The sequence below is a fragment of the Nematolebias whitei genome, chromosome 19 (assembly GCF_014905685.2).
Source record: "Nematolebias whitei isolate Nwh7 chromosome 19, NemWhi1, whole genome shotgun sequence".
Classification (NCBI taxonomy): domain Eukaryota; kingdom Metazoa; phylum Chordata; class Actinopteri; order Cyprinodontiformes; family Rivulidae; genus Nematolebias; species Nematolebias whitei.
Window position 1 is genome coordinate 39,449,396 of NC_056516.1, and position 22,954 is coordinate 39,472,349.

The 22,954-nt window shown below is 45.9% G+C and overlaps 1 protein-coding gene across 1 annotated transcript in view; it reads right to left on the minus strand.

Moving 5' to 3' along the window:
• Nucleotides 1-1,029: 1,029 nt before the first annotated feature.
• Nucleotides 1,030-22,954, minus strand: part of LOC119425631 (plectin) — a gene marked incomplete in the record, with an annotated part of 54,639 nt that continues 32,714 nt past the window's right edge. Inside the window, 12 exon segments of the mRNA XM_037693165.1 lie at nucleotides 1,030-9,925; nucleotides 11,342-14,689; nucleotides 18,074-18,172; nucleotides 19,213-19,317; nucleotides 19,401-19,484; nucleotides 19,591-19,947; nucleotides 20,117-20,255; nucleotides 20,388-20,566; nucleotides 20,654-20,811; nucleotides 21,250-21,270; nucleotides 21,400-21,583; nucleotides 22,320-22,446. Of these exon segments, the coding sequence (XP_037549093.1) occupies nucleotides 3,737-9,925; nucleotides 11,342-14,689; nucleotides 18,074-18,172; nucleotides 19,213-19,317; nucleotides 19,401-19,484; nucleotides 19,591-19,947; nucleotides 20,117-20,255; nucleotides 20,388-20,566; nucleotides 20,654-20,811; nucleotides 21,250-21,270; nucleotides 21,400-21,583; nucleotides 22,320-22,446 (10,990 nt within the window).

Sequence of the window (22,954 nt, forward strand, 5' to 3'; positions counted from 1 at the left end):
TGGACCGAACATAAAAACATTCATAACCCTCGACCGAACATAAAAACGTTCATAACCCTAGAACCACTGTCTCAACCTTTCCTCTCTAGCCCTGAAACAGTGAAAATGGACCCTCCCATGAGACTGGTCATGTAAACATGGTTGTTAAATCCTGTTTTTGTTTGTCAGTTGAAGTGACCGTCTACACTGAAGCCCACACTGTCCAAAAACAACCTTGAGAGTGTAATACATGCGTTCAGAACATCCAGGCTCGATTTCTGCAATGTGCTTTTGTTTGGAATCAGTCGGATCTCCATTGCTCGTTTACAACTGGTCCAAAATGCAGCAGCCTGATCTTTAACTGGTACAAGTAAAAGAGAGCACATTACTCCAGTTCTGGCCTCCCAGTTCATTTTAGAATTCATTTAAAAATCCTTCCGTCTGTTTTTAAAACAGTTCTGTCCCCCCTCAGCTCACTGATCTGCTGCAGCCATATCTCCCACAGCGCTCTCTGAGGTCGGACCAGATGCTTCTGTTGTTCCAGGCACTCGTTTTAAGCTCCGAGGTGACAGAACCTTCTGTTGCAGGTCCAAAACTGTGGAACGGGTTTCCACTGCGTGTCGGGTAGACCCCCTCCCTCATTGTTTTTACGTCTTGTTTAAAAACTCACTTTTATTTCCTGGTTTCTGACACAGTGCGAGTTGACTTCAACTTGTCTGCGTTCTATAATCTTAACCACTTAGTTTTTATCTTTACCTATTTGGTAATTGATATGCCTTTTTTACGATTGTCATCACTCTTTGTTAAATCAGGTGTCTCTTGTAAGAGAGTCCTCGAGGCTCAATGGGACTCACCTGTAGAAATAAAGCTTGAATGAACTGGGAGGTTTTAGTCCTGCGTTCTTTGCTTGTTTGTTCTGCTCTGCAGCACTTTGGTCGGCCTTGTTGCTGTTTTTAAGTGCTCATTAATAAAGTGATAGGATACGGTATGTAAAGCATTTTAGTGTTTATTTTTGTTTATGCAACCTGTCAACATGAAAATAAACAAACACCAGTTTTTCTTTGTTTATTTACATCGTGTATGAGTTACAATAAATGTCTTTGTCCCCTTTTTATTATAAATACACCATTTGAAACGAGGCGTGATGAGCCCAACTAAAATACATCCTTCAAACCTTTTAAAACATTAAAACAAACAAAAAGCAATAAAGAATACAGTTATTTAAATGTTTGCATCTTTCATTTGTTAGTAAACCATGCAGAGCAAAAATATAGAGTATGAAAATAAAAAGGTAATATGTAGATTTACAGGGTAGAGTTAAAGCTTAAACTAGTGTAAAATACAAAGAGTGGGTGTGGAGCAAAGCTTGAAGATCTTCCTCACACAAACGTTCATCCATGCTGACACAAATATATTTAATCATCAGTACAGATTACAGATTACAGATTACTGACTGGAAGAAAAACATGAATCCTGTGTGTCTTCTGGGTTTTGAGGCGTGGTTTCATTTCTAGTCTGACAGTAAAATGGTTTAGCTGATAAAATAATAAAGCACGAAGGTTGATATCGTTTGTGGAGTCTGTTCTGCAGCTTCTTCGTGTTTTAAGCTGCATCTCTGAAGCGGAGCTCGCAGCTCAGAGCAGCCACGGGACGCCGGGGGTCAAGCTTTACCACAGAGTCCAAACGTCACGCGTCTAAACCACTGCATCCGTCGCCGTTTCGTCTTTAATATGAGGGTTTTCCCTGTTCCACTAAAAACTGTTGTGACGTGCAAACTTCCAATTACTTAAAAAACAATTCAGGTTTATTACATTTTTCTTTAAGACAGGCGATGACATACATCGGTTGGAGCCTAAAACACAAGGAGTCGAGGCTAAAGAGTTGTAACTTGTGCCGATAAAGTCGTGTTTTGTATCAGTCCTTATGCACAATAAATGGGTCGAAACGATCAAATGTGATCAACTTTTGATGTTTAATTGACCGTACATGGAGCTGGCGCTGAAGCATCTCGTCTACGTCATTTAATGCACTGCAGGGTAAATGAAATGGTGACGTGCGTGTGTCATTAATTAAAAAGGATTAAATAAAAACTGAACAGCCAGTGTTTTTATTGTCTCATTTTTATAGCAGAAGTAACAGTTTATTAAATAACTTTTATTGTTCCAACTAGAAATCCTTTTTAGAAGTTCTAAAAACGAGACAACAGACGAGACTTTTCTGTTTTCGCAACAAGCGTTAGCGCGTTAGCAGGTGAAACGGGCTAACGAGCCGCCATCTTTGGTTAGTCGGGCTCAGCAGAACTCTACAGGGCCGAGCAGCAGGGAGCACGTATGACCGGTACTTTAATTACAAATACACGGATCTGCTTTAGTTTACTTTGCTACTTTGGTGTTTAATGGAAGACATCTTAGTTCTTGTTGCTGCTCTTCAAGGAAACGCCTGGTTTCGTTCAGTCATTACACGAAGCTTCGTTCATGTGACGGACAAGCTGCTTGTGGTGAATTACTGCATGTTCATTATATCCTCTGCAATCTGTTTCAATATATTATTTTAATGCAACCTCCTCTGGTGTTACATAAATAAAAATCTTAATATTTGGGATTAAATTCAACATTTTGCCCTCATCTTAAATATCATTTTGAATAAATTGACTCAAACAAATTGAGCACATATTGTTTGAAATCGATCTTCAGTTCAAGTAAAACTCTGCTCTCAGGGTGTTTTAGTATAATAAAGACTTGTTTGTTAAACCTACAATATATTCAGTTTTGGACAAAATACAATATAATTTAGGCAGCAGTAATAAGAATTGTACTTCCATTTCAAAATAAAAGCAAATACATGTTTTAAATTTCTGTTTTAATGTGAAACCGCAGTATTTTGGCTGAAGGTTATCACACAGTCAGGTTCTGGTACCGGTCCGTGTCGAGCGCAGAGCAGCCTGCGTTTCGTGCGACTCCAGCGACGTGAAGCCAACGGCCTCTGGAAGCGTCGGAGCAAAGATCGGGACACGAACACGAGGAAAGTTTCTGAAACAAACGTTGAACGTCAGTAACCCAGTCGTGGACTGAGGCGAATCCTGGGTTCTCTTTACGTACCGTTCAGTGTCTGGAAACAGCTGCGATTAACTTTGATCTTTCAAATCCACGTGCGTGAGCCGGCAGGCTTTATTCTCTGAATAGTCTTCTTCTCATCGGTGTTGGCTGCTTCTTTCAGTTTATCATGAATTTTATGAGCGTTTATGTTTTTGCGGTGCACGTGGCCCAGGAGAGAAAAGATCTTGAAGCTTTGCGTTCATTAAGCGTTCAGCAGATTCTTATTATTCCTCTTCATTTGACTTCATATTCTGCTCTGCAGAAGCAATTTCTCTCAGTTTTCAGAAATATACACATGTAAAGAAATTTCTGTTTGTACATCCAATTGTTTTCATCAGTCCAACATTGCAAATGCAATGCGTTTTAGTGGAACACTAAATGCTTTTATTAAAGTTTAACAATCAAAAAGTCAAGAATAACAAAAAATGTTTTAGATTCATGGAATAAACTGCTTACAGTACATGACCATGAATCTAATGAGGCCACATACACGGGCCCTAAAGCAAGAATAAAATATACGAACAAGAAAAAGATTAAATGTAGGTCTGTTGAAAGATTAAATATTTAAAGTACTGTAACGGCCTCGTGCAGAGCAGAACAGAGGTCGTCTTTATTCCACAAAGACTTAGGCATCTGGTGAGCTCTGTAAAGCACGTCGATCCTCAGTATCGCCGGCTGTAGCTCGGAGAACTGTAGGAGGAAGACGAGAAGGTGGTCGTCATGAGGCTTGACCCAGTGGCATCAAAGCTACCCCTTCTGGAGCCGGATCTGGAACCAGTCCTTGAGCCGGACCGTGATCCAGTAGCAGAGCCAGAACCACTGATGCTGTACGGACTGTAAAGGCCTTTGCTGGACTGAGACGATGCTTCAAGTAGTCTCAGGCCGGTTCCCTCCTCTGTCATGCTTCTTTCCATCGCGTCTTTGTAGGAGATCTTAAGTTTGGTTTTGGGGCAGGTGAGGTACTTCGAATATGCGCTGACGTCTCGTAACTTTTGTGCCGTACGTGCATCTAAGGTGCCCTTCCTCAGAGCCTCGTCTATAGAAACTCGACTTGTAGCGTCAGGTTCAATCAACCCACCAGTGAGATACTGGACCTCAAGGAACCGCTGTCCAGCTTCATAGTAAAGCCATCCTTTCTTCAGAGCTTGGGCTGCAGACATTTTGGTTTTAGTTCTAGGATCTTCAAATCCATTGTATGCCTTCTGGGCTAAATTGATGCGGTCCACCATGATTTTATCCACAAGCCCTTTATTGAGAGCATCTGCAACAGAGAATTTCTCCCCGGTGTTTGGGTCAATGATGCCTCCGGTGCAGGCCTGAGCTTCCAGTAACCTTTGGCCCGTTATATTGTCCACAAGGTTTCTGTGAATGGCCTCCGTAACTGAAACCTTTTCCAATGTGTCTGTGTCTAAAATTCCAGCCACAGGTCCAGTTTCCTCTGTTGGGTCATTCCAGGTGGTTGCTGGTGTTTTAATGGAAGGTATTGGGCTCATGGGGTAAGAGGAAGACGAGCCGAAGGAGGACGAACGTGATCTGTTACCACTCGTGTTTCCAGAAAGCATGTCTGCAAACTCTGTGATGGACAGTGTCCCAGCTCGGTACTGATCCAGTGCCGACTTACCTATCAGGCCTCTTGAGATTGCATCATCAATATCATATTGCCGACCAGACCTTCGGTCAATGATCATGGACTTCACGACTCCATCAGATGAGGTGATTGTGATTTCTTCCCATTCACACTCCTGCTCTGCCAGCTCCAGATAGGTCTGGTGGTCAATCAGACCTTTCTGATATGCTTCATAAACCGACATCTCTTTTCCAGACTCTGGGTCCACAATGACAACCCTTCGTTTGCGAACTGAAGACTTGGAGGATGTCTTCCTCTCACGCTTCTTTTCTTTCAGCAGCAGTAGACGGAGGCCAGTCTCTGGGTCTGTCATGCATCTCTCCATCAGCTGCAGGTAAGTGAGATTTTCCTCTGTGTTCGGGTCAAAGAAACCTTTTGTGTCATCAGAAGGGTCAGTGAGGATTCCATTCATTTCCTCATCAAAGAGGCCACGTTCGTACGCCGTTTCAACAGGCAAACGGTGGCTCTCCTCTGGATCAATTATTCCCCCTGTGGCGATTTGAGCCTCCAGCAGACGAATACCATGGTCTTTGAGAATTAGGTTCTTCTTCATAGCCTGGAAAAGAGAGATGATTTTGCCAGAATAAGGGTCCTTGTAGCCAGTGACAGCTCGTTCAGCAGAAAGGAGTTTGTCCTTAAACTCTGGGCCTACGACACCCATTTTAACAGCATCAATGACGTTCAATTTCAGGTTCTTGATGGGATCAATCACATAACCTGTAGCTGCTTGAGCCTCAAGAAGTTCGAATGCAGTCCCTGGTCTGATCATGTTCTTCTTCATTGCCTGGTAAATTGATAGACGATCTTTGTTGGATTCAACATACACACCAGCAATACAGCTGGTGCCCTCAAGGTACTTCTTGAGCTCTCTGCTGATTTCCTCCACCGTAACAACACCCTCAGTGAGCTCATTGTAAGTCTTTTGGTCGATAATTTGTGACCGGAGCAACTCATCTACAGTGATTTGTTTTCGAAGACCCTTAAAGAGAAGTCTTCTGTCTGCTAATGAAAGCAACTTCAATCCACTTTCTTTATCAACTCTGCATCTTTTCAGTAGCTGTGCATAGGACTGGTTTTCATCGGTTGTCGGGTCAATGTAACCTCGCACGTCTAAAGTAGGTTCAGTTATTCTGTCAAGTGTCTCCTTATTTATGTATCCTCGCTGCAAGGCAACATCCACAGGAAGATGGAAGTAGTATTCAGGGTCCATCAGTCCTCCTGTGGCATTCTGGGCCTCCAACAGCCGCAAGGCGTGATCCTCAGGAATCAGGTCTTTTTTCATTGCCTGGAAGAGAGAAATGACCTTTCCACTGTATGGATCTTTGTAACCAGTTACTGCCCGCTCAGCTGAGAGAAGTTTATCATGGAGTTCAGGGCCAACAAGACCTTTACGTACAGCTTCATCAACTGTTAGAAGCTGATCTTTCACAGGGTCCATCATGAATCCTGTTGCTGCTTGGGCCTCGAGGAGTTTCAGAGCAACTTCAGGCTTAATCTGTCCATTCTTCATGGCCTGGTAAATGCTAATCCTGGGAGGACTGTCTGACATAATCCCAGCAATGCATCCAGTGCCAAAGAGGTACTGCTTGACTGACTGCATTTCCATCACCTCACGAATACTCAACTTTTCTTGTTTCAGGAGATTGTATGTGTTCAAATCAATGATCCGAGCACTGTACAGCTCCTCGATCGTAACCTTTCGTCTGATCACATCACATGACAGGCCCTGCTCAGAAACCTCTCTCTGTTCAATGATTTCAATGATGATGATGATCATTCTTTCCTTTGTGATTTGGCCCATGCGATACTGTTCCATGAGGCGGCGCCTCTCTTTTTCTGGAAGCACATTTGAGTTCATCACCTCCCAAATGCTCATGCTCTTTCCTTCAAAGTTCTTATGTGGGATCTCGATTTGAGTGTTGGCTAGATCTGTTTGGGCTTGCTCCTCCGTGTACTCGAATGATTTCTCAGATAGTGCAGGAGCTTCAATTTTTGACAGAGGCAGGTAGCACAGGCCAGAGGTGGGGTCTCTTGTGCATTTCTCTAGGAGCTGGCGGTAAGTCACGCTTCCACTGGTGTTGGGATCAGTGAAACCTTTAACATCAGCTGTCGGTTCATTGAAAGACTTCATCATTTCTTTGCTGAAATAGCCAAGTTGAATGGCCACATCGTTGGGAACACGATGGCTACTGACTGGATCAACGATACCTCCTGTTGTAAACTGAGCTTCCAAAATAGGAATAGCGTGCTCCCTCAGCACAAGATCCTTCTTCATGGCTTGGAATAGTGAGATCTTTTTGCCTGTGTATGGATCCTTGTATCCAGTCACGGCTTTTTCAGCTGAAAGAAGCTTCTCGTGAAGCTCTGGGCCAACAACTCCAACCTTCACAGCGTCATCCACAGAGTATTTCAGGTTTTTAACTGGCTCAGTTATAAATCCAGTACCAGCTTGGGCCTCAAGAAGCGCCAGCCCAGTGTTATGTTGCAGAACATGCTTTTTCATTGCCTGATATATGCTGAACTTGTCATCTGTATCTGCCATGGTGATTCCATCAATGCGGTCTGTGCCTTGCAGGTACTTCCTGACTTCATCAGTTTCACTGACTTCTTTAGGTGTCTTTTTATTCTGCAGGAGTTGATCAAATGTAGTCTTGTCGATGATGCTGGAATCAAGCAGTGAGCTGGCGGTGACTGGTGCTCGAAGGCCATGAAAACAAGGTTCTGTCTTTGTTTTATCCTCTTTTTCATCAACTGTCGTTATCACAATCTTTATCAACTTTTCAATTGTTACCAGTCCCATTCTGTACTGGCGGATCAGTTCGATTCTCTGCTCCTCCGTGATGTATTCAGAGTTTATGATCTCCCAGATCGTGACTTTTCTCCCTTTGAATGGTCCATACTCCAGCTCCATGGTTGCTTCATTCAGGGCTTCTTTTGTTTTAACCTCTGTGATCTGCTGGACTTCTTTTGCTTTCTTTGAGAGGGGAAGCAATGGGAGTCCAGTTTCTTTGTCTGTGACACATTGTTTCATGAGCTGTGTGTAGGTTGCACCCTCATGTGTGTTGGGATCATAAAATACTTTTGTTTCATCTGTGTTTTGATTCAAGGTTTTGCTGATTCCCTCATCAAAATATCCACGCTTGCAGGCAACCTCGTCTGGGATCCGGTAGCTTTTAATTGGATCGATAACTCCACCTGTTGAAAGCTGGGCTTCTAGCAGACGCATGCCCTGGTCTTTCTTTATGAGGCCTTTGCCCATGGCTTCAAAAACAGACACAGTTTTCCCAGTGTATGGGTCTTTGAAGCCGCTGATGGCTCTCTCTGCGGACAAGAGGCGCTCATGGAGCTCTGGACCAACAAGACCCGCTTTAACAGCCTCGTCAACGGGCATCCTCTCATTTTTCACAGGATCAACCATAAATCCTGTCGCTGCTTGAGCTTCAAGAAGATTCACGGCTGTCTCTGGTGAGAGGAGGTCCTGTTTCATGGCTTGGTAGAAAGGCATTTTCTCTTTGGTTGGTTCATTCAACAGTCCAGCAATGCTGGGTGTTCCTTGCAGAGCCTTCTTCACCGGGTCCAGGGCAGAAACCTCTTTAACTGAGATCTTACCATTACTTAATTTGTTGAACAAATCTTTGTTTATAATCTTGGACTCTAACAGCTCACTGGCAGAGACTGGAGCCCTCAAACCATTGAAGACATTTCCACTGTCCTTGTCTTTATCTTCCACAACAGTGATGACGATTTTGATGATCTTTTCCACGGTGATCTTACCAGACTTGTACTGACGGATCAGTTCTCTCCTCTGCTCCTCCGTGAAATACTCTGAGTTTATCACCTCCCAGATGGTGACGGTTTTTCCTTTGAATCTTCCAAATGGAATGTCAATGTTAGATGTACTGAACAGCTCTTTAGTTTCTGCGTCTGTGTATGTTCTCTCGCCCTGAGCAGCTTTCTCTGTCACCGGTAATATCAGCAGCCCAGTCTCTGAATCTCTGCTGCACTTCTCCACCAACTGTTTGTAGGTGAGTTGCTCCTGAGTGCTGGGGTCGATGAATAACTTGCAGTCGTCGCTGGGATCAGTGAGGTTCTTGTTCATGTCTGTGTCAAACTGGCCCTGCTTGTAGGCGGTCTGAAGTGGCACCCTGTGACTGTTGATGGGGTCAACGATGCCACCGGTCGCAAGCTGCACATCTAGGAACTTGGTAGCCTGCTCTTTTTCTATCAGACCCTTCTTCATGGCCTCGAACAGAGAGATTTTGGCTCCCGTGTATGGGTCTTTAAATCCAGTGGCTGCTCGTTCAGCAGACAGCAGCTTGTCATGGAGTTCTGGGCCGATCAGTTCCTCTTTAACAGCTTCATCTACAGAGAGAAGTTTATTTTTGACTGGATCAACGATGTAGCCGGAGGCGGCCTGAGCTTCCAGGAGCATTGCTGCAGAGCCGGGAGTAATCTTGTTCTCGGTCATGGCCTTATAGACGCTCATCTTCTCTTTGGAAGGAGTCAAGATCCCTCCGACGCAGCTCTGGCCCTTGAGACATGACCTAATCTTGTCGGTCTTTTCGAGGTCTTGCACTGAAACTTTGCCCTTTTTCAGTTTGTCCAAGTCCTTCTTGGTGAGGACACCAATGCTGTGAAGCCTTTCAGCAGGAACTTTCTCTCTAATTCCATCGAACGCTAACCGCGCTTGTCCGTCTTTCTTTACGCTGCCCACTTCCACAGAACCATTAAACACTTTCTTTGTGGCTCCCGCAGCTGTCGTGGGAACCAGCTGCTCTTCAGGAACCTCATCGGTCTGAACGTCGATCTCCTTCGTTTCAGAAACGCCTGCTTTAGAAGCACCTTGGAGACTCTGCAGTTTCTCTCTGAGCTTTTCGTTCTCCTCTTCCAAGAGTTTTTCCTGCTCTGGTTTTTTCTTTTCAAGAACTTCCATTTCTTTCTGTTTGTTCTTCATTTCAGCTTCGGCCTCCTTCTGCTTCCTCACAGCTTCCTCCATGATGGCCTGCAGCTTCTTCCTCTCCTCCTCCATCAGAGCGCGCTGACGCTCCTGTTCATCTTTGAGAGCTTTGGCCTTCTTCGCCTCCTCCTCCAACTGCTTCTCCAGCTTCTTCTTCTCGTCTTCAACAGTCTTTTCTCTTTTCAGCAACGCTTCCTTCTCTGTGAGGAACGACTGCTGAAGCACGACCTTCTGCTGCTCAATCTGCTCCAGTTGGGCTTCGGCCATCTGTTAAGAAAGAAACAGTTCATGGATGAGTCATCAGTTATTTGATAAATATGTGAAAGAATGGTTCGTTATTTGTAGAAACGATTTATTGAAGCTTTGTCGACTGTTAGCAGGGTTAGCTTAGCAGGGTTAGCTTAGCAGGGTTAATTAGCTTAAATTAGCATCAGAACAAGCAGCTGCTAGCGCTAACATGTAGCAAGCATGAAAACATTTTGCAGTTGAATCTCAGTGTTTTTATATGGACATTTTAAAGTTTTGCACTAAAATCATAAAACATCAAAAGCAGAACACCTTGAGGCTAAACGCAGACGTCGAGTCGACGCCAGACGTCTGCAGTGATTTCAGATCCAGCTCAGCTGCTGTCGCAGACGATCAGAAGTTGTTTAGACGTTTTTAACCATGTTTTTTTACAACAACAACAAAAAACACGAAGGAGGTGCAGTTTATTAGACAGATGTGGTTGGCAGGCCTCACGAAGTCTTTCGGATGAAAGACGAAACGTTTCTTCCAAAAAGAAGCTGTGCAGACGACCTGATTTAACCCTATGTTGTCGTCCATCTATCCGTCCGTCACCTTCACCCGCTTCTTCATTTTTTGTCAAACTTTTACAAATTCGACTTTGTTCTTTGCGACGCCTCTGAAATATTTTTGCTCGACACTCGGCCGCTGAGTTTGGACGTTAAGTCTCGCTCGATGTTTTCATCTTTTCCCAGCTCAGAACTGAACAACGTGAGTTTTTGATTCGTATCAGGGACAAAAATAAATCTACGTGTTCAAATCTTAGTTTGGACCAAACGTGGCCCTGAATAATCTCCTCCTGGCCCCCAGTATTCTTGATTAAAAATAAAATACGCTGATGAGAACGTGCATTTTATCAGTGAAACTTAGGAAGTGTAAATTAAACACGTGTGAAACTTTAGATTAAAATAAGACGGTTGTTCTTTGTTTTACCTGGTAAGTGACTGTTTGTGTTTCTAGGATCAAACTCAACCTTAAAGATCCCAAAAAGTAACAATATAATAGAACATGTTGTATATTACACTATTCCATTATATTAACAACGTTTTACATAAAGTACATCTTCCATTAACTATGTAATATTATACATTAGATTATTACTATAAATGATGTTTTATTCCTAAAAGGTGTTCTGTCTCAAACAAAATCTCTTTCAATTCACCGTGCGTTAACCCCGCCCACTCTGAGGTTTGAGTGCTTACATTTACAGACTTAATGATTTTTAGTTGTCCCAGGATAATAATAATAAAAATAAAAGTCTAAATTTACTTATTTAAGATGATTGAAGTCTCGACTTCTGCTTTCTAAGCAAACAAAACTCTCTGAAGGTTCTCAAGGAGCAGTTTTGCTCTAAAAGCCTGAACACGGTTCGTCAGTGCACGTGTTTGAGACACGGACCTGTTGGGTTCTTCTCTGCAGCTCGTCTGCTTCTCCTTTCAGCCTCTCCCTCTCCTTCTCCAGCTCAGAGATGGAGGTCTTCAAAGCGTCGGCTTCTCGCGTGCTCTGCAGCCTCTGGGTCTCCAGCTTCTGCACCACGCCGTCCGTCACTGGTTTCTCAGAGTCCTGAAGACGAGCTTTAGCTTCGTCAGCCTGGTTTTTGAACTTCTCGGCCTCCTCTTCGGCTCTGGCCTGAGCGTCGCTGAGCTCTTTGACTCGGAGCTTCAGCTGCTCGGCCTCGGCGGACACCGCCTGCTGCCTCTTCTTCTCCGCCTCCAGGGACTTTTGGAAGTCCTGCGTCTCCTTCTGGAGGCGCTGCTGGATCTGTTGTTTGTCCTCCTGCAGTTTTTGAGCCTTTTCTTGGGCCTGGTCCTTCAGTTTCTGCAGCTCCTCTGCTTCAGCCTTCAGCTTCGAGGCCTCCTGGATGGCCTGCATCTTCTCCTTCAGCATCTTGTCGGCGAGCGCTCGTTGTTGGGCCAGCTCGGCCTCGGCGCTCTGCCTCTGCCTCGCCGCCTCCTCAGCCGCCACGTTGAGCCGAGCAGCTTCGGCTGCCAGCTTCTTCATCTTCTCTGCCTCGTCTAAAAGCAGCTTCTGGCTGAGATCTTTGTCCTTCTGCATGAGGAGCTGGTTTTCCTCCTCGATCTTCAGCTTGATCTTGAGGAGCTCGTCCATCTGGACCTTGACTCTGGACAGTTCTTCCTCCACCAGCGCCTTCTGTCTGACAGCGTCGTTAACTTCGGCCTTGACCCTCTGGAGCTCAGCGTTCAGCACCTCCTTCTGCTCATCGGTTTGGTCCAGCTGCACCTTGATGACCGAGAGCTCCTTCTCCACCTGAGACTTCTGCTGCAGGGCCTCCTCGGCCTCCTTCTTGTGTTTGGCCATCTCTGCGTCGGCCTGCTGCTTCTGCTTCAGCGCCGCCGCCTCGGCTGCAGCGCGTCTCTTTGCCTCCTCCACGGCCTCCTTCTTCAGCTGCTCTGCATCTTTCTGAGCTTCGGCTTGCTTCGCAGCTTCCTGCTCTGCAGCTGTTTTCAGTTTTTCGGCCTCCTCTGCTTTCTGCCGGAGCACGCCGGCCTCCTTCTCTGCTTTCTCCTTGGCCTTCTCGGCCGTCTCGGCCAGCTCTTTAGCTTTTTCAAACTCATCTTTCATCTTTTTCTGAGCAGAAGCATCTTCTTGGTTCTTGCTGAGAACATCTTGAGCTTTCTGTTCTGCCGTGCTGCATTTCTGCGCCGCCTCTTTGGCCAGGAGGACCTGCCGCTGCGCCTCCTTCTCCGCCTCGGCTCTCTGCTCGTTAGCTTCGGCAGCTTTCTGTTTGAGCCGCTCCACTTCCTCCTCAGCAGCTTTTCGTTGTCGAGCCGCCTCCTCCTCCGCGGCTGCGATCCTCTTCACCTTCTCCTCTGCTTCTTGCCTCTTCTTCTCCTCTTCCGCCGCCAGCTTCTTCAGCTTCTCCACCTCCTCTTCAGCTTTCAGTTTGCTTTTCTGCGTCTCGTCGGCGAGGTCCTTCAGCTTCTTCAGCTCCAGCTCCAGCTCCGACTTCTCCTTGGACGCTTTCTCAAAGTTGATCCTGATGATGTGAATCTCCTCCTCCACCACCTTCCTCTGCCTCAGCGTTTCCTCCACCATGCTCTTCTGTCTCTCCAGCTCGGAGTCGGAGGAGCTCTTCAGCTGGGTGATCTTCTCGGTGATCTCCTGTTTGTGCTGGGCAGCCTGCTCCTCCAGCAGCTTCCTCTGATACGCCTCCTCCTCAGCTTTCCTCTTCAGCCTCTCGTTCTCGGCTTCTTTAGCTTTCAGGGCGATCTCGGCCTCGGTCTTTACTCGCGTCGCCTCGTTGATGGCAGACAGCTTCTCCTTGAGGATCTTCTCGGCCTCGGCTCTTTGCCGCGCCGCCTCGTCTTCTGCCGTCTGCCGCTGCTTCTTTGCCTCTTCGGCGACGGACCTCAGGCGGGCAGCTTCATCCGCCAGCTGCTTCATCTTCAGGGCTTCGGCCTCCAGGAGCTGCTTGCTCTTCTCTGTTTTGGACAGCGTCTCCTTCTCGGTTTGAATCTTCACCTGCAGCAGGGCGTCCATCTCGCTCCGGACCCTGGCCAGCTCCTCCTCCAGCCGTTTCCTCTGCTCCTCTGCGGCGCTCACCTCGTGTTTCAGGCGCTGCAGCTCGCTCTCCAGGAGGCCCCTCTGCTGCTCGGCGTGCTCGAAGTCGGCCTTCAGGCGGATGCACTCCTGCTCCGCGGACAGTTTCTGCTGAGCGATCCGTTCCGACGTCTGTCTCTGGGTTTCCAGCTCCTTTTCTGCGTTTTCTTTCTGCTTCAGCGCCGCGTCTTCGGCCTTCGCCCGCCTCTTAGCGTCTCGCTCTGCTTCCACCTTCTGCCGCTCGGCCTCCTCCTGGTCCTGGCTCTTCCTCTGAGCCTCCTCCTCGGCCTGCAGCCTCAGGCGGAGAGCCTCGTTGGCCTTCTGCCTCCACGCTTCCAGCTCCTGTTCGGCTCGCTCCCTGGCTCTGTCGGCCTCCTCCTGCTGCCTCCTGAGCCTGTCGGCCTCCTCCTGCAGCTGGAGGACGGTCCCCTGCTCCTTCTTCAGGGATTTCTCCAGCTCCGTTGCCTTCTCGGTGAACGACGCGGCTCTGCTTTGCAGCTGGGTGGCAGCGGCCTGCTGCGCCACCTCCTCCACCACTTTGATGTGCCGCACCTTCTCCTCCTCAGCCTGCTTCATGCGCCGCTCCGCCTCCTCAGCCTGCATCTTGAACTTCTGCAGCTCCTCCAGGGCCTTCTGTTTCTGCTTGGCCGCCTCTTTCTCTGCTTCAGATTTACGCTTCAGCTCGTCCTCGGCGCTCTTCTTCTTCTGGGCCTCCTCGGCCACCTGCTTGCGGAGCCTCTCGGCCTCGTCCTGAGCGGACTTCCTGAGCTTCTCGGCCTCGGCGGCCTTGTCTCGGAGCGTCTGGAGCTCTCCTTCGGCTGTGGCTTTCTGTTTCAGGGTGGTCTCTAGCTGAACTCTGATGATGTGGATCTCCTCTTCGATCTTGGTCCTGCTGAGCAGCGCCTCCTCCAGCTGCTGGCTCTTAGACGAGATCTCCTGCTCGGACAGACACTTCAGATGCTGCAGCTCCTGCTGGATGTTCTGTTTCTGCTTCTCTGAGTCCGCCGCCACGTCCTGCCTCCTGTTGGCGTCTTCCTTCATCTTCAGCTGCAGCTGCAGAGCTTCCTGCTCGGCTTTGGCCACGGACTGGGCCTGAGCTTCAGCCAGCTGCTTCTTCTCCTCTAACTCGGCCTGGATCTCGGCCAGTTTTCTCCTTTCCTCCTCCTTCAGCTTCTCGGAGGCTTTCTGTTTGAGAGGAAGCAGAGAGGAGGTGTTAGACGTGCACATGCAGGAGCAGAAACGTGTCGCTACAGAACGCTACGGTCCGGTCCAGTCATGGTGAAACGCAAGTGAAACCTCGTTCGTGTGTAAAGTTTCAGTTTGGTGCTCGGTGCCAAACGTTTAAAGTGACGTCGTTCTCTTTGTGCTGAAATATTAAACTTCAAATCAAAGAGGCAGAACTTGGTTTCTCCACGACTGTCGGCCATTTGTTCACGTGTAATTTAAAAGAAGGGAACCGTGTTGGGAAATGTTGGTCACGTTCACGACACGCATGAAACACAGAACAACACGTCACGGCACAGAACCACACCGCGCTCGGCTTCACGGACCCGTTTCATTTCACCAGCTGTGAATGTTATTTGTGTCGTGGCCGTAAGATCAAAGGCACTTTACTCAAACTAATAAAGCGTCAGGCGTTCGTGTCTGACGAGACCTCGGCCGACTCGTTCAGCTGATTGTTGCTGTCACTTTAGCTGTTTGTCATTTTTATACTTTTCAGACTTTCACTTTATTTATAAATAACTTCCTCACATGGAGCTCTTTTCATTTCTTAAATGTTAAAATCTGCTTCAGCTGCTGGCTCTTCTTCTGCTACTTTAGCTTTTAGCTATTATTTTGCTACTTTTATTCTGCCTAGCTTGAAGCTTCAGTTTGTTAACTTTTAGCTTTTAATTAGAATTCTACTATTTTTAGCTTCTATCAACACTTCTGATGCTTTTAGGTAGCTTTTAGCTAGTTCGGCTTTTAGACAACTTTGGCTACTTTTATCTCTTTTATAAAGCTTTTTAGCTTCTAGCACCCTTTTTCATATTTTAAGTAGCTTTTTGTTAGTTTAGTTTGAAGCAAACTTGTGTTACTTTTTAGAGTTCAGCTAGCCTTTAGCTAATTTTAACTAACATGACACTACTGTTGACCTTTAGCTAGCATCGTCCTGCTTTTAGCTACCATTTTCCTACTTTTTGTTATTTTTCTTCTATTTTTAGCTTCTATAAACCATGTTGATATTTTTAGGCCGTCTTCTGCTAGTAACAGTTTGAGCCAACTGTTAGCTAGCCTTTTGCTACTTTTAGCTTAGCAACCCCGCAACCCTTTTGACACTTTAAGGTAGCTAGTTGTTAGTTTAGCTTTTAGTCAACTTTAGCTATTTTTAGTCAACTGTTTCTTCTTTTAGCCTTAAGTTAAGTTTGGCTATTTTAAAGTGTAGCTAGCCTTTTGCTACTTTTAGCTTTTAGCAACCCATTAAGGTAGCTTGTTGTTAGTTTAGCTTTTAGCCAACTTTAGCTACTTTTAGCCTTTAGCTAACATCCTATTTTTGACTATGACATTGTTTTGCTACTTTTGTCTTTTAGCTAGAGTTCAGCTGACGTTCAGCACTCAGAAACTGCAGCTTATTTCAAGTCAAATTATTTTGTAGCTTTTAGTTTTAATCTGAAAACAGGAAGCCGCCTGATTGGACGAAGCTGGTCAGAAAAAACTTTTATTTTATTGAAAAGTAAAACTTTCTGCAGGAACTTTGTGAATAATCAGATTTTAGGCTCAGTCGGTCAAATCGCTAAGATTTTAAAGTAAATCAAATAATAAAGAAGGAAGAGTCAGGAGGAGCAAACAATATTAAACACAGACAGAAAAACAGCCGAAGTGTCTGAAACGACTCAAACATTAAATCTTAAACGTCTGAGCGCGTCTTCAGAGCTGAAGGTTTTTCTTTACAACGTTTCAGCGACGCAGCAAACCCAGCGTGAGCCGAGGAACGGACAAAAAATCAAAATAACCGTGGATCAAAACACAAATGAAGAGACGACGCCGTCAGGAAGGTTCACCGTCACTGAAACCTGTCGTTTCACCAAATATGTGTTTCTGCAAAAACTCCTAATTCCATTTACTGGACGAATCATGTCAGAAGAGCTGAAATATTTTACTGATAAAAAGTCTCTTCCTGTTGGAGCTTCGCCCACCAAGAACACTTTCAATATCTTTAAACATTTCTTTACAAAACTGGTGACCCTTTCCAACTTTAACGAACTTGGATGAACGTGTCTAAACTAAAATCCTGAATTTAGCCACAGCCGGACCACAAGGGTCCAGCTCGGCACGTTTCAGCTGATATTGATGACACGTTGATAAGAAGGAGTATTTGTAATAAAACAGCTCCACATTCAGACCCATTAGGAGGGAAACAGATCTGAAGCCCTGTGCCCTTCCTCTCTGCTATGCATCTGAAGCTCCGCCCACTTTAGCCCCGCCCCCACGGCCAGTCATAAACCACAACCTGAGCTGGGTCTTGTAATACTGAGAAACTTTATGCCTGCAGTTAAAACGAGGTGTGAAGAGTTGAAACGTGTCGAGCACCTTCATCTACAAAACGAACTGATCCTTCCAGAAATCGCCAGGAACCGTTCTCTCACCGCCTCACTCGACGGCTCAGAGGCGTAACGGCTGCAGGTTGACTTCAACCCCGCGTTCCTTTGGTCCTTTCTTCAGTCAAACCAGGAGAAGGGCTCTCCATCCTGGTCTAGAAGAGCCTCCAGGACTCGGGCTCATTCTGAACCCAGACCTGAAGCCTTCTGAGACCGGCCTCTTTGTCCCCACATCAGCAGCCAGCCGAGGGTCCAATCTACCGGTACCCAGGGACAGCAGCAATAAAACCTCACAGTTGTACCTGCTGGAATGTAATTATTGCAAGATGGTTATCCCTGAGCAGCTCGAGTCAGAGGCTTTGATCACATCCTGCAGGCCCGACCTCTGAACACTGACCAACGATACGATTCTTTTTCACCGTTTGATTGGTTTCATTCAGCAGAGCAGTTTACAGCTTTAAGAAAGTTTATCCATCATAAGCAGGATATTTGTTTATCGTTTGAACCAAGTTCCTTCAGTCCCTCGGGTTCATCAGAATAAAAACTTCTGACGGGTTTCTACAGATCTGTGAACCTTCCCTTCGACACAGACGACACCCGATGAGATGGTCTGAGAATTCGTTTCAAATACCTTGTGCTCTGGAGAAAACTCGTCTCCTAAGCGTGTGACTAACATTCATCATGACGAAGCACATAAAAATGACAGAAAGTTAGAAAAATAAAGTTTCTGAGGAGGCAGGCAGCTGAGGGGGGTTCAAGGACATAAAGAAGCCAGGAAATAAAAACAGTTGTGGGGGTGGGGGGGTGTTAAAACGTGGCTGAACTCAGAATCAGTGAGAGCCGGATGAAAGATGTTCAGATGTAAAGTCCATCCACAACCGGATGAGACGTCCGCGTCCGGCCAAACTAAATGTTTCTGCACATTTTGATGGTGAAAGATTTCCCAAACATTACCCTGAGAAGGACCAGAACCCCGTGAAGGTGCACTGACCTCCTCGTCCTCCAGGCGGCGCTGCGTGTCCGTGATGAACTTAACGTACTGGCTGGCGAGCGTCAGCAGCTCGCTGTAGCGGGTTCTCAGCGTCACGTACTGAAAGACAAAAAACAACCATTTATACGTTTAATTTCATAAAGTTCACGATCTGAGCAGAAACATCTTCAGCTGCTCCTTTATTTTCAGTTTGACAGAGGAGAATCCTGAGCCCGGACCATGGAGGTCTACAGGAGTTTGACGTGCTCCGTCAGGGTTCAAGACAGAACCACCAGTCCTACATGAGAGACACACGAGCTGAAGAGGACACGAATACTGAAGATTAGATGTAGAAGCTGCAGAAGGACGAAGAGCGTGGAAATAAGAAGAGTTTGTAAAACATTTATAATTAGACCGCTCAAAAGCTGGACATTTCTAAAGAAGCTAAAACTGAGGTGAAAGTTAAAAGGAGCAAAATGCTAACTAAAAATAGCAACATGCTAGCCAAATTAAATCTTCTACTAAATGTAGCTAAATTCTAGCTAAAGGTTAGAAGTAAAAAGTAGTTAGCTAAACACAAAGAAAAGATCATCTTAAAGCTAAAACTAGCAGTTAGCTTTCAATTAAAATTGGTATTAGCAAAATTAGCGTTAACAGTGGTAGAACTAGTATTAGCATTCATGTAATAAGTATTATCAATAGTAATCTTAGTATTAGTACAAGTATCTGTAGAAAAATTGACCTTAACGGAATTAGCATTAGTAGAATTAGGATTAGGATTAGCAGTTGCAGCATTAGCCGTAGTAGTTTTAGTATTATTACGGAACAAATCTGACTGATGTCTAAAGCAAACTGTAAAAACTGGACAACATTAGCAACTGTGTTAGCTCGACAGTAAACAACTGTGTCATCAGCATAGAGATGTAAGGATGCACCAGGGATGCTCCGACCTACATTGTCTATGTAGATTGTAAAGAGGGTGGGCCCCAAGGCTCTGTATTAGGACCCACTCTCTTCACAATCTACATAAATATTGTAGGTCAGACTGGGATGTTGGGATGACTGCGTCAGAAGAACTCGGAGTGTCTCCAAGAGCTTCTTCTTAACGTTTGTTGTGGAGATAGACGCTGCGCAGACACAAGTTTTAGATCGACACGAACCTCCTGGATGATGTCATCGGATGCACACTCCAGGCGAGGTTTCTTCACAGGAGACGCGATGGGATCCTGGAGAGCTTTGTACGTCAATATGAGGAGCTCATAATCCTTCAGAGGAGAACCAGAACCACACAAGTCAAACCCGGGAAGAAACCCAAAACTGTCAGAAGGCTGCAGACGGCAGAACGGACCTTCACAGAATCGATGTAAGCTTTGGCGTTTTTCTGGCAACCTTCAACTTCGCCTTTGTTTTTCTCGATTTCCTCCAGAAGTTTCTGCAACGACCATCAGACCAAGATGTTGGGACAACACGAATTATCTTCCACACGTTAATTAAACTGAACGACGCGTCAGAGTCTTCAGGCTCGTCTGTCAGGATACCTTCTCCTCTGCCAGCTGCTCCCGGAGGGCCTTCCCGTCTCCAACGGGGACGGACTGGACCTTCTCCTGCCTCTGCCGAGCCTCTTCCAGCCAGCGGATCAGCGCCTCGTACTTATCGCGGTACGTCTTCATCTTCCGTCCAAGGAGCTCGAGTTCCTGCAGCCTGAGGTCGATCTGAGCGAACACGGCCTGCCATCGCTCCAGCAGCCCGCCCACCAGCTGGCGGTAGTGGTCCAGCTCGGCGTCACGCTCGCTGTGGATGCTCGCCATCTTGTCGCTGATGGCCGCCGCCCTCCGCAGCTCGTCCTGCAGCCGGTCAAAGGTCGCCTGGTCGGTTTCCGCTTCAGCTCGCGCCGACTGTCGGAGGAGAGAGCAAGGTTTTTATTTTAACGTAGAAACCTGCGGTGTTCGGTGTAAAACACGACTCGCTGACGAGAACTGGACTCTGAACCTGCCGCTCACAGCACCGACCCAGGAGCAGTTAGTCCTCCTCGTAAGTGTTAATCTGTCCACATGCATGTCCTACCTTCAGCTGGGAGCGCTGCTCCTCCACCTCCTTCTCGTCAGCAGGAACCTTACTGACGTCCCGCAGACGAGTCTCGTAGCTCTTCAGAGAATCTTCGGCCTCCTTGGTGTTTCTGATCACCACATCGATGGTTTTCAGCCTGAGGTTTGAACATGGAACACCAACAGGGTCACGGACCAGAACACATGAAACCTTTCAGTGGTCCAACAGGAAGTTCACACTGAAGACCCTGATCGGTCCAACGCAGGCTGGACGGTCTGAGGACACTCACTTGTCCAGGTAGACGGAGGACAGTCCGTAGACGTGGTCCATCTTCTTCAGGGTGAGGTCCAGCTCGGAGTGCAGCATGGGGGCGGAGCTGGACTGCTGAGGAGACATCAGGACCTCCTCCGTCTTCTCAGCGATGGAGTTCAGGTCTTTCTTCAAGCCCTCCAGCTCTGACTGGACTTTCTGTTCCAAAGAAACCAGAAGACGACTCAACAGAGCTTCTCACTGACCCAGAACCTGTTTTTGTGCTCGATAGTCCCCTTCATGTACCATCTGCTCTGCGGTCTTCAGGGCGCAGGCCTTCAGCGGCTCCTTGTCCACCGGCTGACGGAGTCGAGTCACGGTTCGGGTCTCACAACCTTCCAGCTTCAGACGGAGGTCTTTGATCTTGGTCAGGTAGGTTTTACACACGGACTCGTTTTGGTCTCCTGGTTGGATGAAAGAGCTGGTTAATGGTTTAAAACCAGTTTAGGTTAAAGTGACAGAATGAACCCGTCACGGCTTCTTAGATTAACGTTACGTTTGCAAAAAGATGCACAAAAATCCAACGTTCTTCTTAAAGTTTCAGCACCAAATCGTTTGATTTGTATTCTGAAGAAAACAATCCAAACCTTCCTGTAAATCCAAGTGTTTCTGTTTAAATCCAGCCTGAATTAAAACTTTAAAATCACGTCGACAACATTTCATTAGGTGTTAATTCTTTCATTAGTTCATGTGTTCATTCTCTGAAATCAGCTGCTACAAAACATGCACCGTGATGTTAGGCAGATTAATGAAACCTGGGAGGATTATGAAGATGGTTGAGCACATTCAGTCCAAATCATCAGCCAATCAAAAGCTCCGACTGCACCGTCAGACACCCTTACCTGTTCTGGGGGGCTCGAAGCCTGCAACGTGAACCCAACGGTTAATTTAAACACAGAACCGACCCACACATGATCCAGATGAATTCATGTTTGAATGATCTAAAGCATGAGTGTGAAGCTGTTTGGGTCTGTGTTTGTGGTGATACAGACCTTGTTCTGCAGAGCTGACCATGGTCTGGTAGTGCTGGTTGGCTCGGTTGTAGTTGGACTCCACCTGCATCCGGTCCTCAGCACCAAACATCTGAGAGTCCTGGCTGTCCCTTAGGAAGTCCTGGTAGTGCTGCTCTAGGTTCCTCAGGGCCAGCCGGTACTCGTCCACCCTCAGAGTCTTGAACTGAAAGAAAACAGTCGTAATCACAACTCATGACAGGAAATTTACGATTCACAAACTCTGTCATTTCACAGTACGTCGGTTCTGTAGTCGTCGATAAGTTGCAAAATATCCTAAAACAATACATCGTCAGTACATAAAGTTGACATGACAAAGCATCTAATCATGTCAAGTGGACTAATGTCATAACACTTCCTGCTCGTTCAAATGGCCCCGCCCCTTTTTGGGTGAAACCAAAAAGTGTAACCCTGCTGGCGTCAAAATTAATATACCAACAGTGTCACGCCTAAAAGGATCCGCGTTGAATTTTTTCAGGGGAAATTTAAAAAGTTGTGGATTTTTGTTTTTCTTTGAAGCGAGAGTCGAAACGAAAAGAAATTAGACAGGTTTGTTTTTTTTTTTACATTTTTTGTATATAAGACATTGTTTCCCAAACAAAAAAAATCAGTTAAGTAGAAATTAGAACTTACTTTTAACTCATTGATTTTTATTAATTGTACCAGTAGATGATTTTTAAACCACATCAATTCATATTTCTGACTAAAGTAAGAGTTAACTCAGTTATGGATCCAAATTATCATGCTGTAGAATAATAGTTTATTTAAAGAAATGTAACTTTGACAGAGGACGAACATCTAAAACAAACAAAAAAAAAACAGCTTAATGAGAAAAAAACATGTTTTATCATCTCCTCCTGTGTTGAGGGTTTTCTGTGTTTTTTCAGGTGTTGTGTCGTTACCATGGTGACGTTCCAGGAGTTGATGACGTGGATGTCTCTCATCAGGTACTGCCAGGACAGGAGGCTCTTCAGGTCCACAAACAAGTTCTGCCACATGTTCTGCAGCCTCTGCAGGTTCCCGTCCAGTCTGAGGAGAGCTGGAGGTCAGACTGAACGTTCTTCTTCACTAAACCTCAGATTTGTTCAACAAACTGACGAGAGGGTTCAGTCTACTGTACAAATCTGTGCAGCTAAACATTTTAAATATTTAGCTTTTATCAAATGGCTTTAAAACAACCAGGAAAGAGCTTAATCAGAATTATTCATAAAAGTCGTTTTAAAAAATATATAAAAATGTTTGTGTTTGTAAAATTATTATTGTCATGTTTAGTTTAATTTTTCAGATTAGAAACTCTATTGTTCCTTATTTGACCTTTCACTGAGCAGAACAGAAGCTAAAATGAGCAGAGCAGAAGCTAAAATGAACAGAGCAGAAGCTAAAATGAGCAGAGCAGAAGCTAAAATGAGCAGAACAGTAGCTAAAATGAGCAGAACAGAAGCTAAAATGAACAGAACAGAAGCTAAAATGAGCAGAGCAGAAGCTAAAACGAGCAGAGCAGAAGCTAAAATGAGCAGAGCAGAAGCTAAAATGAGCA